This window comes from Arvicola amphibius, chromosome 5, assembly GCF_903992535.2.
Source record: "Arvicola amphibius chromosome 5, mArvAmp1.2, whole genome shotgun sequence".
Classification (NCBI taxonomy): domain Eukaryota; kingdom Metazoa; phylum Chordata; class Mammalia; order Rodentia; family Cricetidae; genus Arvicola; species Arvicola amphibius.
Genome location: NC_052051.1, coordinates 17,518,410 through 17,537,651, shown reverse-complemented (window position 1 = coordinate 17,537,651; position 19,242 = coordinate 17,518,410). Strand labels below are relative to the sequence as shown.

At 48.8% G+C, this 19,242-nt stretch overlaps 2 protein-coding genes across 6 annotated transcripts in view; both read right to left on the bottom strand.

Annotated features, from left to right (window-relative positions):
- Window positions 1-4,504: 4,504 nt before the first annotated feature.
- Window positions 4,505-4,714, bottom strand: LOC119814011 (40S ribosomal protein S28-like). Its single transcript, XM_038329253.1, has one exon. The coding sequence runs from the start codon at window positions 4,712-4,714 to the stop codon at window positions 4,505-4,507; it is 210 nt and encodes a 69-aa protein (XP_038185181.1).
- Window positions 4,715-14,769: 10,055 nt separating this feature from the next.
- The window catches only part of Chd6 (chromodomain helicase DNA binding protein 6), a 178,089-nt gene continuing 173,616 nt past the window's right edge, over window positions 14,770-19,242 (bottom strand). For all 5 annotated transcript variants that reach the window (XM_038332118.1, XM_038332120.1, XM_038332121.1 and 2 more), the window contains one exon: window positions 14,770-17,997. In XM_038332118.1, the coding sequence (XP_038188046.1) occupies window positions 17,107-17,997 (891 nt within the window). In that variant the 3' untranslated portion in view covers window positions 14,770-17,106. The remainder of the gene's footprint in view (window positions 17,998-19,242) is intronic.

Sequence of the window (19,242 nt, the reverse complement as noted above, 5' to 3'; positions counted from 1 at the left end):
GGCGCAGCGAGCACGTTTACCTCTGGAGCTGCCTCCTGGTCCCTGAAGACTGTGAACAAATGGTTTACTGGAGAACCCAGACTTACGGGCAGGCCGTCCTGGGGATGCGTGTGGTTGATATGGAGATGGCAGCACACAGTAGGCATGCAATTTTCTGTGTAAATATTCAAATTAATTTGGAAAGGAAGCTTGCAAACAGGCAGACAGCAGAAGCACTGTGTGGTGGTGGGGTCTCTCTCTCTGTCTGTACCTCAGCCCACCTCTGGCTCCTTACCTTGAGAAACAGACCCAGGAGAGGCCACTTGTTCCCTAGGTTCCTGGACAGCCAGGGGGACGGCACTGTGCCACATTCTTAGGAGCAAGTATATCCAAAACAATTTCTTTTTCTTTTTCTAAAAACTCGGTGCTAAAGGGTTCCAGATGGCCGTTTGTTATATAATGGGGTTTGTTTTAATAGCGTCAACTTCCAGATGTGCAGGCTGGAATCAAGAAGCCCATTGGCCCCCTGAGGACACTGTGAGCCAAGCTGAGTTCTGCCCAGGGGAGAAAGATGACCGTACATGCAGAACCAGGGATGGGAGACAAGCCGGAGGTGCCTGGTCATTGCCCACTGGACCACTCAGTTGCCCAGCAACCGTCCCAGGGCTGAGAGATGGGGAGGGTGACATGGGTTTCTACTTGTCAGCCTGACTCTGAACAGGGACCCCAGGAGACAATCAGAATTGTGGTCAGTGAGGAGTCTGCTTGGACTCCAGGTCCCTGCTGGGTGCTCCTGGTAGTCACTTAGCTCACTTAGCGGTCTTAGAATGTGAAATAGAGAAACACCATTCTACCTGAAGGAAGTCAATGTAAAAAGAGAAATGAGGTGAGAGGGACGAAGTGGCGGTAGTGGGGGGAGGGATGGAGGAAGGGGGCTGGAAAGACTTAGTCTTTCCTCCTTGAGCAAAGTAAAAACACCAGGGTGCACGCCTGTGTGCCTGTGTGTGTGTGTTTCTGACCCGGCACCTTCCCCCAGTGCCTGTCACCAACTGGGAAGCCCCTGGGCAGTCCAGACTCCGTTCTCCCCCCTGGAACACTGGGAAAGGGCCAGAACAGGAGAGCTCCTTGCCTCCTCCAGAAGTTTGTTCCACGGCCCCACAGCGCCAACACATAGAACATTCTTCTGTTTGCTGAGCCAAAGTGGCCCCTGGGTGACCCCCCAGAGCTGGTCCAAGCTGTGTTCACTGGAGCTCTGTGGAGTGCCAACACCCTCTCCTACCCGCTGGTCACTGGGCCTTGAGCCTTTTCTTCCTCTCAGGTGGCTGTGACTATCACACCAGATGCCTTAAGACTAAGATACTCTCAAGAGGATGCTGAGGATCCATGAAAACAGTAACCGTGTCTGAATGTAGTCACAGAAGAGAGACAGCAAAGGGGGAATCCACTCCACGGAGAAAATAATCCAATAATCCGTAAGAACAATTCAGTTCCAACGAAATCCCAGTCAATGAGGAGGGGTGTACAATATAAGGCTCCTGAGGAAAACAGCTATACAATAGCCGCTGTGTTTCGGAGGCAAACAGGGAGGCAAACACTTGAGTGCTCAGAGGCTGAACCGTGTGGTAAAATTCAGATATTTTCAACAGTTTGCTACTGGCACAAAGACACAGTCTGGCACAGCCAACCCCAGGCCCCAAAGTAGACCCGCTGCAGTTGAACTGGGATGGCAGAGAGACAGGCTTTCCAGACCCAAGCAGAGAGGGCATTTTAGCCATGGTTACCTTTGGGAAGCGGGGCTTGGCACAGGCAGGGCCTGGCTGTGAGTGGAATTGAAGTGCTTGGTTTTCATTGCCCTCCTCTTTGTATCTTTGCATATGTGTCCTGTTCATGTGTGGGGGGTCTTCATGTGGGAGGCATGCAAATACATGCACATGTGTGCGCATGTGGAGGCCATCGTCCTTGGTTGTTCGCTACCTTATTCAGAGGGAGAATCTCTCAGGTGAACGGTGAGAGCTTGCAGATTCAGTTAGTTTTGCTGGCCAGCTTGCCTGGGGGAGGTCCTGCCTCTGTTTCCTGAGGGTTGGGGTTACAGGCAGCCTGCCACACCCAGCCTTTACGGGGTGCTGGACTGTGGACTCCAGTCTTCACATCTGAGTGGCAAGGGCTTCATTTCCAGACCCAGCTTCCCAGCCCTGCTTCCTTCCCTTTTGTTCCTTTTAGACAGTCTTGCTACATAGCCCAGACTGGCCTTGAATTCCAAATCCCGTTAGCTTCTGCCTCCTGAGCACTGGGATTAGAAGTGTTCAACACCAGGCTAACCCTCTATTTCTTATTTCGTATCTTTCAGGCTTGCTTAGCTTTTCCAACCTTCTACGTGTGTTGCTTCTTAAAGAAGAAACTTAAAAACTTTACTTAGAAAATCTATGTTTGCATGTGTGTCTATGTGGAGGCAGGTGCACACGGGTGCAGGTGCCTGAGGAGACTAGAGGAGGGCGTCAGATCCCTTGGAGCTAGAATTACAGTTGGTTGTGAGCAGCCTGTTGAGGGTACTGAGGCAGAAGAAGGCGTCAGAGCCACTGGAACCGGAGATACAGACAGTTGCGAGCTGCCATGTGAGGGCGGGAAACTGGACTTGATCCTTTGGAAGAGCAGTCAGTGCTCTCAGCTGCTGAGCCGTCTCTCCTCCCCATTTATTTATTTGGCAGTTTTGTCTGTTTTTGTATGTGGGCACACATGAACAGTGAGTATGCAGGGAGGTCAGAGGCTAACCTGCGGGAGTCAGTTCTCTCCTCCCATCATGGGTTCTTGAGGACTGAACTTTGGTCTTTGAGTTTGGTGGCAGGCACCTTTAGCCACTGAGACACTCGCCAGCCCAAGGTAATACGTTTTTATGCTAATATATATTACCTAGAGATGATGGTCCCGTTTAGATTTTTCTCCTCTTTATATCTAGGCATTGAAGGGAAACCCAATTATGAATTATAACATAAAAATAAGCAGGCAGATAATAAGCAATAAACAACATTTTCTTAGGGAGGTGAGAAGAGAGGATTCTTACTTTCCAAGGCACACATTCCCATGGGATTCCCTCATTCTCATTCTTCCTTTCTCTAGACAGCAACTATACCTTTAAAACTAAGCTGAAGTGGAATGACATTTTGGAAAAAAAATAAACAAACTATTACAGAAATGATGGATTACTCAGAAAATGGGACAGGATAACTGGCTAAGAATTTGGAAAAAATAAAGTTAGATTCCTACCTTATACCAAAATAAACCACAGATGGCTTTTAAGTATTAGAAAAAAAATGAAATACAAAACTGTAAAATAACTCAGATACTTACACAGCGTGAGCAAAGAGAATATCTGAACAAGGAGAGAGATTTACAAACTCAGTGTGAGGCTTCTTCCCTCACACTGATGATAGACATGATTATAAGATGAGAGACAGACAGACAGAGCGACAGGGAAACAGGAGGGAGAAGGAGAAAGAGAGAGAGAGAGAGAGAGAGAGAGAGAGAGAGAGAGAGAGAGAGAGAGAGAGTTTAAACAGACCCCAAGCCAAGGATCAAGGAGAATCCGACTATAATGGGTTTGACCATGCAGTTTCCTATGGTGAACACAAGAGAATGGGTTGGAGATTGGGCATATTAAGTGGAGACGGCAGCTCCAGGTACAGCCGGATACCCTTCACGTGGTAGGGGTTCCCCAGTCTCCCAGGCAATCCACTCTCTCTGACCAGTAGCTTCCTTGTTGAACCCAACTCTCTCACCTCCCTCCACCCAGAACATCCCATATTTGCCAGGCAGTCATTTCCCTAGGTCCTAGGTTGACTTCTGTTTATCCAGTCACTCTGCCTGGACGAGCTCCAGCTCTCCTTCAAGGCTCAACCTGTCTTAAAGAATCATCCTTGATCCACCTGTCTCTCAACCCGAGTAACCGTCCAATGGCTGTCACAGCACCAGTTTATCATGCTGTGCCCACTGTCATCTTTTGCTCACCTGCATGGGGCCAGGACCATGTTGTAAACTCCCCCTGAAACTACGTGGAAACATCTCTATACCTTACATTAATCGTCTTTAGAGGTGGGGCCTCTGGGAGGTAGTTGGGATCCTAATAAAGACTTGTGGCTTTATTGGACAAGGATGGCAGCCCTGGGCTGACACGTTTGCTCTGTCAGCACCATGCCCTTGGGTTTCTTAGACTCCATGAGCAAAATAAGCCTCTTAGCTTCATAAATTATCCAGTCTGTGGCCAGTGACAGCAAAAGAAAATGGGCTGGGGCGTCCTCGTGAAGGCTGTGGTCTAGACAGGGGCTCCAAGAGACTTGGTTTGCTCTCTCTGGGTCTGGTATGCGCGTGCACACACGCACGCACTTCACCCATGTGTACCGTTACCCAATGCACTCGAACTTTTTTTTCTTTTTCTTTTTTCTTTCAAGAGTTAAAACAATACAAATGTTTTATTTAATAGTTGCAGGTCATCATAGGCCAAGTGGTGGATACTCAGGACCCAGCAGGAAGGTCAGCGCAACCTCCGAGCCTCCCTTTCTGACTCCCATAGGGTGAGCACATCTCCCTCTCGAACGGGACCTTTGACGTTTCGGATGATGGAGCGGCTGGTGTCGTCCATAAATTCCACATGTACCTGCGTGCACTGTCCCTGCGAACCAGTCCTGCCCAGCACTTTGGTTACCCTAGCGAGCTTGATGGGCTGCACGCGACTCGTGTCCATGATGGCGGCGATCAGTGCACTCGAACTTTTGAAAGTTCCTGCTGTCCCTGACAATGAGGCTGGCACAGACTCTGGGAAACTCAGCTTTATGCTCTGTCCTTGAGATACACACACTCTACCAGGGATTAGTAGGCTGGGAAATAAGGCTATGATAGCAACATCCCAAACTTTTGTGGGGGCACAAAAAAAGAAGTGAGTGTGCTTTTGTGGGGTGATTTCAACTCATGAGGAGATGGGGACGTGTGTGACATGGGTTTGTGCACATTGAGGGGAACCTGGATGCAAGCCCACAAAGACAGATACTTTTGTCTGTGTGCTGCAGCATCCTAGTGTAATGGCCTGTCTTGTCCCTTTAAGAGACAAGCTTCACCCACTCTCTCCCTGTCAGCTAAGGCAAGCTGATCTTGGATCTTCCTTCCTTTCCCACTTCCAGCCTGAGTTCTCTCTGAGGTGGATTCTCTTCTCCTTTCTCCCCTCCCCTCCCTCTCTGCTCTTCCCCCTTCTCCCCTTTCTCTTTCCCCTCTGTTGACCGAGGTTTCTGTCCTGCCCAGTTCCCGCAGTCATTAAGTCCCAAAGAAACCACACAGAGTTCTACATTAGTTATAAACTGATTGGCCCATTAGCTCAGGCTTCTTATTAACTCTTATAATGTATATTAGCCCATTATTCTTGTCTATGTTAGCCACATGACTCAGTACCTTTTTCAGTGAGGCAGTCACATCTTGCTTCTTCTGTGATTGGGCCGGGACTGCAGAGGAATGGGCTTTCCGCTTCCTAGAATTCTCCTGTTCTCATTAACCTGCCTCTACTTCCTGTCTGGTTGTCCCACCTATACTTTCTTCCTGGCTACTAGCCAATCAGCGTTTATTTAAAATATAATTGACAGAATACAGACCAGGGTCTCACACCACCCCTCCATATCCCACTAAATAAATAGCCACTTTCTCTGCATGGTGTGCCTATCTGTCTCTGTCTCTCACCAACCCGCTGCCGCTCCTCGGGGACCTGCAGTGTTTTATTTTTATATCTAGCATCAAGGATAGCATGGGAAGCCCTCAGCCCTCCACTAAATACCTGATAGCTGGACTGCGTTCTAGAACTGTCTGAAGCTGCTTAGTTACTTAGGAAGGGTCTCCCAAAACAAAATCATTTTCTGTTTTGGTCCATTTTCTTCTCTGTAACAGAACACCTGTGACCAGATAGGTTTACTTAGTGTCTAGGTGAGAAGGTGAGGTGTCTGGGCAGCTCTCATGAGCTTTACCATAGCAGAAAGGCAAGAAGTGTTGCTGTGTGGAAGAGAAAGGACATGAAGGTTGTCTTGCCTTAAACACAACAAACTGCTCCTGTTTCCACTAACTCTGAGCAGTATCAGTCCCTTCCTGAGGGCAGGCAGGGGTCCCCCACTCCACCCCAAATGCCTCTTCAGGGTCTTTCAATGCTCTTACCTTAGGAAACAGATTTCAGCTTGAATTCAGAAGAGGACAAACCATGCCTGAGGCACAGCGCTTTTCCTGAGATAGGAAAATGAGGCTGCTCTTGTCAGCCTGCAGGGTGTTAGCTCCAAAGCCACAGATGTTGGCTGGGCCCGGGCCCATGATGAGGAAACACGGAGAGCACAGGGCATCAAAGGGTAGGGAAGGAGGGAAAGAGAGAAGGGAAGCTCCAAAGATGGCAGTGGTCTCCTCCCTGGGATCAGAATAGCAAGATAGACTGCAGGGGGCTAGGCAGAAGTGCTGGGGCCTGAGGGCAGGGCAGCTCTGCACACAGAGAAGGCCTGGGCTGATAAGGAGGCATTGCTCTGTTTGAACACTGACCACTTGTCAGAAACTCATTCTTCGGGCTCAAACAAGTTTGGTGTGGTCTCAACCCACCCAGTCACAGTGACAAAAATCAAGGCTCACTGTCAATCCAACTCAGAGCTAAAAAGTGAAGCTAAAGGCTGTGGCAGGCACACAGTCCAGGATAGACCAAGGCCAGAAGTCGAGTAGCCAGGGTTGGAAACAACTGGCTTTCTAGGCTTTGTGCCGTAGCTAAATGCTGAGTCTACCAGCTCCCAGCCTATCCTCCATCCTATCCCAGGCTTGACTTGACCTTCCTCCCTAGGATGACGAACTGGAGTAGGCTGGTAGCTGCTCCCACAACCTTCCCCATTCCCAGTTGTTTTCTTTCCCTGCACCAGGTCTTGACTGTGTGTTGCAACCCAGAATCCAAAAAACTACCGTGAAGGAAGTGGTTTTCTCGGTGTGCGTGCATGTGTAAACACAGGTGCATATGTTCATATACATACAGGCGTGTTGGGTCCCAGTGGGCTAGACGGACAGTGAGTTCCATCTGTTCTTAACCTCTTGGGTCTGAACTGGAATTATTATCTGCAGCGTGAACCTTTCTGCACATCTTTAGGGTGTTTGTGTTTTTGTGTAAAAGCACATTCATGTATGGCTCTGCAGATGCCCGGGGTCATCCTGTGCCCCTCTTTGTACACATCAGCCATGCTAATATAGATACCTCCAAAGTTTGTTATCTATATAACCACATTTGTAACTAAACATGCTAGCGTGAGTGAGTTCATGTATATCACGTGTTTGTTTATGGGGGGGGCACCTGGTCCTAGGCATCATCTCTGCTACGTCTGCCCACTACATCTCCAATGTGTGTAGGCTGCTGGTGGGGGCTCTGCAGTAGGCAAGGCCTCTTTAAATTGTCTCTTCCTTTTTTCCATCTCTGCATTTGTGAGCAATGTGGCCCTTATCGGCTCTGGGAGGAAGGCAGGTTTGTACATCTTGGTCTAATCCATAGAGTTTTCAAAAGTTTCTTGGTCCCCAGCCAAACTTTTTATTAAAAGCCTCACGGGGAACAGACTGGCAGGAAGGTAGGTTCTGTCTGGAGACTTAGGACCCCCACTCTAAGGCCCATAGACGGCATGGGAACATGGATGCTGACCTCCAGCCAGGGAGAGGGCCCTGAGACCTAAGGCTAAGCCTAGTCCAGAGACCTCCTGCCCCATCAAGGGGCATGGGGGTGGGCACAGTACCTCATGGCTCTGTGCTGGGGCAGCAGACCTGGAGGGGCCTGCTTAATTGAACAGACATGGGAAAAGAGTCCCACAAGGATTTCCCCCAGGCCATGTGGGATCCAGGCCCCATTTAAGCAATTTTCAGCCTCTGCAGAGGAAATCCTGGAATCTGTCCCACCTGTAAGCAGCTGGTGGCCCTGCTGGCTTCCTATGGTTTCACTGTAGCAGGCTCTGAGGCCCAGCTGCCCCTTCCCCTGGCCTGGGGGGAAACAAAAGGCCTCCAGACTCCAAACAGCAAGGGCAAGGTTTTCTTAGCACTTAATTGACTTGGGTGCTGGGAGCCTTGGGCTCATTTCTCCCAGTCCCACTGAGGCACAGAAGAGTTTGCCGTGCTGCCGCCCACACTAATCAGGGTCTTCCCCTGTGTTTGTACAGGCTTTTATTCCACAGTCCCAAGAGGATAATTGTCTGGGGAGGGGGGTGGTCCTGAGTGGCAGTCCACACTGCAGTGGCAATGTCTGATCGGCCTCTCAATGGAGGCTGGTATACCTGTTACTGCAGCCATGTAAGAAGGGTGGCTTTTGTGGTCCCAGGGAAGAACTGGGAAGTTGGCGGAGTAGGAGGGGATTCCTGGATGCTGGAAATAGATCCAGGATCCAAGAGAAGCTGGGATCTTGTGTTCAATCCCTGCTGCCTCCTACCGATCACTCCTTCCCTCCCTCCTTGGCCATCCGGCTTAGTTGTCTGGAAAGTCTGAGACCTGAGAGTGGAAAAGTCTGGGTCAGAGATGAGGTAGAGTGGGGGAGGGCATGCTGGGAGTAGTGTCCAGGCAGATACATTGTCTCGGTCTGTCACACCCTGGCCAGAGCCAGGAAAGATGAAGCATGGTGGGGCTCTTTGTTCTCAGCCCTGCAGGGGACTGTAGTAAGCCTTTTACTTTTTGACAGCCATAAGGATCCTGGAGGGCAGATGCACCCAGAGAAAATCAAGGGTTCAGTGGTGATCTGCAGGGTGGTGCCATAGTCATGCCCCCCAATAGGGCCTCCTGGGCTGTGGGGCCGAATGACCCGTTAGATGCAGGGGACTTTGTTAAGCTACTTGTCTGGCCTGTGCTGCACTGAACCCTTCTGATCAGCCTGCTTTTAAAGCAGGGGGCATGGCAGTGCAGGACAGGGGAGTTGTCTCCCTCTACACAGAATCTGCTTCTCCATTCCCCTATTGCCTGCAGAATGTATGAGGAATCTGCGGCACCCATGGGTCTGTAATCACCCAACAACAAACGTGTTCTGGGAACTAGGCTCGGTATTTGCCTGCTTCACACTGTGAAAATGAACTGACTGCCTACACTTAAAAACCAGGGAACTTAATCGTGTGGAGGCCTTGTGAAGGCAGCTGCTGTGAGTTTGCATGTGTGAAGCCCTGTCACGGCAGGAAGACCCTCTTTCACAGCTGCCCTTCCTGACGTCTGGCTCCAACCCAGATGGGGAGGTGCTCACGAAGCCCCGCCCCTAGCAGAGGCACTAGGTAGCTGGTAGGGGATGTGGCTACTGGTGGGCTGCCCAGGCTCCAGTGGGTGGCCCCACACCCATGCACATAGTGAAAACACTAATGAGAGAGAGAGAGAGAGAGAGAGAGAGAGAGAGAGAGAGAGAGAGAGAGAGAGAGAGAGAGAGAGAGAGAGAGAGAGAGAGAGAGAGAGAGAGAGAGAGAGAGAGAGAGAGAGAGAGAGAGAGAGACAGAGAGAGAGAGAGAGAGAGAGAAGGAGAGGAGAGATGGTGGGAGGAGTTTGGGCGAAGTTAGTGGTGGGTGTAGGAGGGTATCTCTGAACAGAACACATCATATATACTATGACATTCTCAAAGAATAAAATGTATTTTAAAACATCAAAAATAATTTGAACATCCGAATTTCCGTGCTCTGTTGAATGTGGTATGAAGCAACACAGAGCTCACATTCAAATAAAGCAGCTACTGGCTATCATTGGTGTTATTAACGGCGGCGTAAGAGACCTTTGTGCTGTCCCATCCCATGGGCCCAAGGGGGCGAGGGACAACTACGTCATACAGACAGAGCTTGAGTGTGAAGTTTATTTGAGATAAAGGGAATGAGAATGGAAGAGAGAAGGAGGGAGGGTCAGAAAGCTGCCTTCTCAGAGAAAATGGCAGAAAGAGAGAAGGGAGTGGGTGGAGCTTGTCTCTTAAAGGGACCTTTGCACTTGCTTACAGACTAGGACCCTGAGCTGGCCAGGATACAGCCTGGGTACATCCTTCCAGATGGCAGGGCTGGCCAGCACAACGCCTGAATCCTAACAATTGGTACCAGTTAAGTAATCAAATGTCAAGATTCTAGACTCCATCATCTCCTGCCACCTTGAGTCTCCATGTCATCCAGGCATGTCATCTGTCTTTAAGTGGCGGGCATCTGAGTTCACAAACTCTGTGAGGCACAGAGGGCCCCCTGGATGGACACACCTGCTTCTCATCCCTGTGAGTGCATCCGCAGAGGTGGATGTCCACAACTCCCCCTTTGTCCACTGTGATGAAAAACACCAAGCGCATCTTTCTTTGTGGCTCTGGGAGCAAACCCTGGTCATGATACGCAGTGAACGTAAGTCCTTTCTCCCAAATCCATCTACCGAGGCCCTAACTTCAGTATGGCTACATTGGATATGGGGGTCTTTGGGGATCTGATCAATGCTGCATGAAGTTATAGGGGTTGTGGTGGCATTTCACTTGTATTTTAATAAGTAAAATTTGCGCGAGCATCAGAAAAGTAAAAAGCCACACTGGCAAGCATTATAGACCAGGCAGTAGTAACATACACTAATCCCAGAAGCCACACTAGCTTGCCACAGAAATCAGGCAGTAGTGGTACACGCCTATATTCCCAGCACTAGAGAGGAATAAAAGAAGGGAGGAGACAGCCCCTACTCAGTCTCATTCTGAGATTCCTGGAGGCAGGATCGCCATTTTTGGACTGAGGTGGAGGTAAGAGCCAATGGCTGGCTGCTTTGGTTTTAAAGATCTTCAGTTCTCTGAGTTTTTATTAATTGTGCTTCAAGGAGTGGGATCCCAACTTGACAGGATTAGCATCCTTAGAAGGGACATCAAAGAACTCTCCTCTTCCACATGGCTGCTCTGGGTGCCTAACATGAGAAGGCACTTGTCTGCAAACCAGTAAGGGTGTTCAGCAGAAACAGACTGGCATTTCAGAACCCTAATCTTGGACTTTTGACCTCCAGATTGGTGGGAAAACTGTTTACACTGCCAGACAAAGTGCTTCTGTTACGGCAGCTCAAGGAGACTAATTTAAGTCTGGTAAGAAGTACTGCGATTTTGCTCATAGGGCTGACACAAATAGGCTGTTAATGGGCGATTCCTCATCTTCCTTTTTTAATGTTGTGGCATTTCCTCAGGTTGGGACCACTCTTAAGCTACTGGTGGCTGCTATTACTGTGTGGCAGCACACCCAGGCCAGCAGGTGAATCAAACACTCAGTATCTCAAGTCCTTCTACCTGGTGTTGTCTGAAAGGAGAATTGACTATACAATCTAATCACTCTTTGGGTCAGTTTTGTCCCTCATTCAATTCTCAGATCGTCAAATGCAGGGTGTAGTCAGCTTGCTCCCTTGTAGGAGAGCATGGAAGTCTCTGTCATTTCAGAGTCCAGCTGGCTGGAGGGAGCCAGGGTGTTTGCTGGCCTTGCTGTGGGTTGTAGCGGGGGGGGGGGGTGTACAGTGAGCTTTTACTTCTGCACTGATGTCAGGCTCATCTGCCACGCCTGTCTCCCTGTAAGGTTTCCCTGTGGTCTCCTCTGCTGACCAGTCAAAGATGGCTTTGCCTTTTGGTTATTTCCTTACACCCTGACATTTCTCCTTCTGTACTTTCCGGGTCTTCTCTTTAACAATCTCATCTCTTGGCAGTATCTTCAAATTTGCCCTCTTCTGCCCCTTCCCCAAAAGACAGGAAAAGTGAGGAAAGGGCAGGGTGGGGTAGGTTAGACTGTCCTTCAAAGTGAATGCAGGATGCTCAGGAGGCTGCCTAGAGTCCAGGGCTGCTTTGAAGTCTGTTTTTTATCGTCCATTCTATTGCAGGATCACACACCTGGAGGACCATGCTTGAGTTCATGAGTATAATTTAACTGACTTAACACAGAGTCTATGAATTAAATTGATGTGGGCCGAGGGTCAGCAGGCATTCTTGGTCAAAGGCCAGGAAATAAACATCCTAGGCTTTTACAGCCACAGGCTTCCATGGCAACAGCCAGGCCAGTACAAAAGCAGCATAGATAACCTGGGATGAGTGTGGTTGAGTACTAACAAACTTTTATTTATGGTAATTAAAGCTTAGATGCGTTATAATCTCCATATCCATGAACTATTCCTTTGGTTTTCACATAGTTTATGCATCCGAAGTCGTTTCTTAGCCTGAGGTTATAGCTGGTTGGCTCCACTCTAGAAAGGTATGTGGGGCCTGTTGGCTTCACGCTCACAGCCAGAGTAAGGGCACTACATTTAGACTGTCCCACATTCTTGCCTTTCTCCTCACTAGTAGTGCCACTAAAGGTAGGTGGTCATCTACTTGAGCTGGGTTCTCATCTGCGCAACATATGCTGTGGTAAGTTCATGTCTCTCAAGCCTAACACAGTGACCCACAGAGGCACCAATAGGTGCTGTGGTGATCCTCAGCTGCATAAAGCTCAGCTGCCTGGGGTGGGAGGCAACGAGTGGGAGGGTACTGTTGACTCCTCTTGTAGGTGCTTCCGCCTCAGGCCCTTCTACCTGAGCAGGTACTCACGCCCGCTCAGACAGGAAGCCACATCTCACAAGGCTCCTTTGTCCTAGGCTGATGAGGCCAAACATGGAGATACCAAGATATCTCCAGATTATACCCCAGCCCAGAGGCCTCCAGGCTGACACTGGTGGCAAAGGGGGCATGAGCCAGCAGAGTCCCCCTCCCTCAGCCATCTGCATTTAAAGCTACTCTATGAAGCTCCAGGGCAAGCCTGCTCCCCACAACTCGCCATAGTCAATTCAGGGCTCTGGAATCACTTTGGATTCTCAAAGTCCAGCTCTGTCACTGACCAGGCGGCTGACTGGACAAGCTGTTTATCCTCTCTGGACCTGTGGTCTCTTACCGATGGAGAATAGGACAGGGCCAGTCAGCATTCTGAACAAGTCCTGGTAGTGCGTCTTGAGCCACTTCCCTCTTCCAGACTCTACAAAGGTCTCCTCACCCACCCAGAACACAGGTGATGCAGAAAGCAACCTTTCTTGTGTGGGGGGCGCTGGGGCTGGGCCAGAAAGCGTGTTTCCTACAGTGTTTTGAATCCAATCTGCGCTCCCCTGAGTACATACATGTCTTATGACTTGCAGCAAGTACTCCATTGCTCACGACTGGCTACTTAAAGGAGTAAATAATCCAGGACTTGACTTTCCGTCAATCCTACTGCAGACCCTTGAGGATACAAATGGCCACAGATAAGGATCCTCTCCCCTCAGAGGTCTGTCTGCCAGGTACTCCACCCCCCTTCTCATCCCGCTTCTGCTTAGGCTATTTGGGTAAAACCGATTCGTTACTGCCACGCTCAGTTTCCAGTCCCATGCTCTCCTCGTTCCAGCCAGGACTTACTTCACCTGTTTCCCGTTCTATCCCACAGATACCTTGTATGGGGACCATTAAAGCAGCCGTGAGCAGCATGTCCTGGGCTCATGCTGCTATTCAGCGCCTGTACTTCAGATGATGGGTTTGGAGAAGCTGAAAAACACAACCAAACTAAAACCAAGTCCTTGGATTTGGTGAACCTTAATCCTGACTCAAAGAAATTCTTTTGAGGTTTCCAGACCAAGCAAATGAACAAAGTCACAAGGTAAGACGTGAAGGAGCCAGGCAAAAAGCTCTTCAGTGAGCGTGGCTTTGTGTCTGCCCTTTTCCCCAGTGCCAAGTTCTCAGCTGAGTTCTTCAGAGTTCTCGTTTCCCGGTTGAGAGGTCCCAGGCTGGTATCACAGAAGCCAGGACTGGGGCGTTGTCTTCTGCCAGTGGGGCCATGAGCTCTAGCTTCAGCCTCTTCTAGGATAGCCTGGCAGCTGGTTTTCATTAGGCAGGTTAGATGTAGTCTCCTCCTAACTGACACTCACAACTTTGCAAGGACAAATGAGGTCGCCTATGAGAAATACAAAATACTAGTGAAGTATACTTGACTAACCCTTGGATGGGCTGCCTGGGACAGGGGCGGAGGCCTGGAAAAACCAAGATGCTACTAGTGAGTTAGTTCTTCTCTATCCAGGTGAGCCTCTTAAGTCTCCCTTAGAGATTCAAAAGACCAATCGTTTACTCTGTGTGTGTGTGTGTGTGCACATGTGTACAGGGGAGGGCTACTTTCAGAAGTAGGTTTGCTCCTTCCACTAGGTGGCTTCGGAAGGTCAAATTTAGGTCGGTATGCTTGGCAGCCAATCCCTTTACCCACTGAGCTAATGACCAGCTAAATGCTGGTCCTCCATTAGAGATCTTAAGCCGGTGGTCAAACTTTCTCACTTGCAAACCAGACGCAGGGCCCTGGGACCTCATCCATCCACTGCTGATGCCTAGGACTGGTGACTCCGCCCACCAATGAGGCTGGGTAATGTCCTGTCCCCACTGAGGCCTCACTGATAACCTTCTGGAGGCAAGTGCTTCCCTACAGCCCAGAAAAGAAAGTTCTGAGAAGGAGACCAGGTGTTCCTTATGGGACACACACCCCACAGCAGTCTAGCTCCCTCAGAGATGCCAGGTTTGAGGTGAGACTTTGGGTGTGGTCTTAAAGGAGTGCCTTGAGGGAGTCTTGCACGGGGTCTGAAGGAGAGAGGCGATGTGGCTAACTCCTTTCCGTGGCACAATTTAATTTGTGTTCTGGTGTTAGGGAAGGAATTGGGCACCTGGAAGGACTGTAGATTCCTGGTACACACATGATACACTCATAAAATGGCCAAATAGCCAGGCATTCAAGTGCTAGTGAAATCTTCAATACAAATCTGAATTTTGAACTTTCCATTTTAAATCCAGGATCCAGACCACAGACAGTTTATTATGTGAGACATGGGTAAAGAGCGACCAAAGGACGTATGACTGTGAGGGACATGGAATTAGATGAAGAGGCTCACGTTTGCTGAAGAGAGTTTAAATTTGGCTTTTGCTCTCGGAAACGTCAAAATAATCATAAGAAGCACTTGTGCCTTACAGAGCAAATAATCCACAGTGTCAATTTCATTTTGCAAACAATGTCACAACAGCAGTCAACAGAAGCCTAAACACCCGCGAGTTAACATACAGGTTTGGTAGATAGAACAAGGGATTGTGCATGCTGGTGGTGGCCGGGTCCACACTGAACCCGTGACCTACTGGGAGGTTTGAGTGGGGACTGGGGGAGCAGCTTTCCACATGAACAACATGAGACAACAGGAAGAGCAGGCTCTGCTGGCGGCTATAGTGCTCATTCGCAGTAAGGCTTTCAAGATACAGGAGTTTTTATAGCATTTGTATTTTAAGGATTTAGGGCAAATACATTTTTTTCTACTTGATAAAAAGAAAATTAGTACTTAAAAGGTTCAAAAATATATTGATTGAGTGTTTCTTTTACATAAATAAATTATATTGATTTTTTTTTTTTTAAGGATTTAACAGCTGAAAACCCTTTCTGCTTCCACTGGAGGCAAAACCGAACAGAATGTTAGTTCAATAGCGAGCAGCATTTCTAAGAAATCTGTTGTCAGTATCACAGACCTTCTACACTACGAACACATCATTAAATAGCATTTATTCCGTCCTTGGATTCTTCCTTTATATAGATCAGTTATAGAATTTCTAGTTTATATCTATGATTCAAAAAACCGGGACTCTCCTTTTTGAAAATACACCTGATTGGTTTTTTTCGGTCACAATTTAACAGACTTCTTTGAGATGCTCATTTTAACATTTACATAATTTATAAACCCAAATGTATAAAAGACAATGACAAAATCATCATAAATAAATAATGCAAACTGAAATAGCATGCCAAACTTTCAGACCTTCTGATAAATCAGCAAGACTGTAACAGGAAGAGTAAAAACAGAAACAGTCAATTGTGACGACGAAGTGAGCCTGACAGGTGGAACACCTGCCACCTGGCCACCCCTGAGCCCTGTGCCTCAGACAGCTGAACTGGGCTTGGTTGGTTCAAGTCTCAAGCATGAGCTGTCCATGAAAGAGACCATCAGGAGGGACATGATGTAAGGGGGAAGAGGGAAGAAAATGGGAAGCTGAAGCGCCGCTGGCTGGGCTCTTCCCTGCTCAATTCTTCAACATGGAGAAGCAGGAGAGAGTACGCTGCTGACTTCACAGAACCTTGCCTGACTGGCAATTTGGAATCTGGGCCCAAATCTAAGATACAGACAGAGTTGGAAGATAAGGGAGAGGGAAAAAATTTTCACAGTTGTAATGTCAAAGGTGGTGTGTGTGTGTTCAGCCACACTACACTGACGACAGAGTCTAGCAAGTACTGAGCGATTACCACCCACAGGCTCCATAAAGCCTGGCTCTGGGGGAAAGAACACAAAATAAAATCCAGCAGGTTTCTTAACACGGAGGGGAATGAGTGGCTAGAGTCCCGGGGGATAAGGTGCCAGCAGTGCTAGTGGACCAGGGGAGCAGTGCTCTCCCACTTGCTGTAGTAACACAAGGTGCTGAAGCTTCTCTCATTTAGTGGGCATGATATGCATACTGCCTAGCTGGCCAGTATTTCCTCTTGCTGCAGGTGTCTGAACAACTACAAGGGGGAAACTGCACTACTATCAGGAAGGTTCCTGGTCTAAAGAAGCCACCGGTTCGTGCATTTTCAGTCGTCAGTTCATACACTGCAGACTACTCAGTAACCATCATAACACAGGGACTCCTGAACTAAGAAAGCACGTACCAGCACTTCCTACTCTGTGCCTTTCGTTTCCTTGATATGATCTTCCTATTCAACTGCTCACAAAAAAAAGAGCTGCACTCGCTCATCTCTGCTCTTTGGCCCCGGTGAATCCTTAGGCAGCTTTCTCTGCTATTTTCTTCCTCAGATAAGTGGGACTTGAAAGAGAAGGGGGAATAGGTATGTCACCAAGCATAGAATCAACTATGATTGCTGGAATGAACTGGATAAAAGAAAGAATTCTGTGTCCCCTACACTAGGTAGATGGCACTCATCTAATGAAAATGGCAAGACCCTGCAACTATTAACGTTACCATAGTTCTCAGACAGGAAATTAGGTAGGCAATATTACTGATGGAGACACAGGTTCTCATGAAGGTGAAGTGAGGGAAGTAACAAACCTTTATGGGATAAGAAACTTACAAGTCACAATCATTTCTTAAATGAAAAAGTTCTAATTGGTATCATCACTGGAGTCTTTGAGCCCCCCTTTCCCGGCCTGTACCACGTGTTCTCGTTCTGGAGGCAAAGTGGTACTGAACTCGGTGCAGTTCTGATCACTGTCTGGCTCCCTCTCACACCCAGATGCAGGCTCTGGGTTGGCGTTATCCCCCTTTGTTTTCTTCTTTTTCCTCTTCTGGCTCTCAGGGCTGACCATCTCTGAGTGTCTGCCCTGCTGCATGGCTGGCAGAGCCATGCCCATGCCAGGGGAAAGAAACATGGATGGGTAGATGAGCCCAGGAGACACTCCTGGGATGAGAAACGGGTTGAAAGCCACAGGACTACTGGTAGTTATCGTGGGTTCAGACTGGTCAGGAAATGGACCCGGGGCAGACTTATCTTCAACCAGAGCGTCTGCTTTTCCTTCACGGCCACTTAGCTTGTCCTCTGTAGTGTTGTCAGTGGCTGAGGTACCACTTTTTGTTGTGCTTGAGAGAGACGCCGATGCAGTGGTCGTACAGGTGGTTGCCATGGGTGTGTTGAGGAGTCCACCAACACCAAACATCTGGGGCACTGCAGCCATGCCTGGCAGCATCATGGGTAGCATGCTCAGGGTGCTTTTAACCTCTTCACCAGTAGGCATGGTAGCAAAACCAGCTGGGAAGCCCACCAGCCCAGTCAGAGGAATGCCTGGAATATTTCTCACATTCTGCAATCCTACCAGGTCCATCCCTGCAATCAGCCCATTCATGAACAGTGGTCCCATTCCAGAGGGAGAGTCTGCCACAATGGCTGGAGCTTTTAGGAGTTCAGTCCGAGGCCGCCTCCCCCTCCTGCGGGGACCTGCATCTCGAAGCACAGGCTCAGCTAGGGTGTGATTGAATTTGCTTTCTGGGAGAAACCCCTGAAAAAGGACAAAGAAACATTGGTTGCTGAAAGTTACCAAATGGCAGGTGGTGGCTGCAGCTGTGTACTGGCACAGCTTGTTCCCAGCTCTACACAGGGCTCTATTGGAAGGGAGTATCTCCTGTCCACAGGCCCAGAGAGCTTTGACTCTTAGAGGCTGAGAGGATTTAGTGGCAAGGAAGCAACCAGATGCTGGTGCCCATCAGACAGTTCTTTCAACACCAGCTGGCAAGAGCAGTTTCTATTGTGTGAGAAACTGGCAGAGCTGGGACCTGGAGACCAGCACTGATGATGCCCAGCTTGACTATTAGCCATGAACTCTTCACTGGAGCACAGCAGCCATCTCACAACACAAGGTCACACTGAAGCAGCAAAGCAGAGTGTGCTGGGGGAGGGGCTTGGAGTCAGATGCAGTTAATTTTAAAGGTTGACTGGGCAACACTACAGCTGAAGCTGAGACTCAGGAAGGGTCAGCATTGGTTCAAAACAAAACAAAAAGACAGTGACACTTAAAAGTCTCCAAAAGTAGGTGTTTAACACGCACCCCGGCCCGTAGGAAGGAACACTGTGAGGGCCATGGATGCTTTCCTGAGTCACCTGCAAGTAGTGACTTGGGATGGAAAGGGATGTACACACACAGGCTGTAGAAATGAAGGACCTGGAGCACTGCTGGGCACATGTCACTCAAATAACCAAGGCTCTGGCTTCCCTTAAGGAAGAGTATATATTTTCTTCTTTCTGGGGTTTGTGCCAAAAACCTTTTTTTATTTTATTTTATTTTGGAGATAGGGTCTTTCTCTATAACCCTGGCTGTTCTGGAACTTCCTATGTAGGCCAGGCTGGCCTTACACTCACAGAGATCCACTTGCTTCTACTCCCTGAGTGCTGCGATTAAAGACTCTCCAGTATTTTAACCAGCACAGAGCTCCGCAGTCAGCACTTCTGTCACTTGGCACTACACACGGACCACCCCCACCACGCCTCATCAGGCAGGAACACAGCACAAAACCACAGATGAGCACATGGTGGCAATAAGCAAGCGAGTACACAGTGGCAGGAAAAGTGGAGGCTGCAGCAGAAACCTGCTTCTTGGGGCCCACGGTCTGGTTGTGGAGAGGACTAACAGAAGACACTGGAATTATAATGGCTCCACCTCTGAACTTGTTTTGCAGGCAATGTGAATCCCTGAAAGGAGAGAAATCTGTTTCCTCCACAGGAAGAAGTGATTTCTCTTTCCATTTGC

What these genes read in the sequence shown, in the direction of transcription:
- LOC119814011 (XM_038329253.1), bottom strand. Translation starts at nt 4,714, where the DNA reads ATGGACACGAGTCGCGTGCAGCCCATCAAGCTCGCTAGGGTAACCAAA.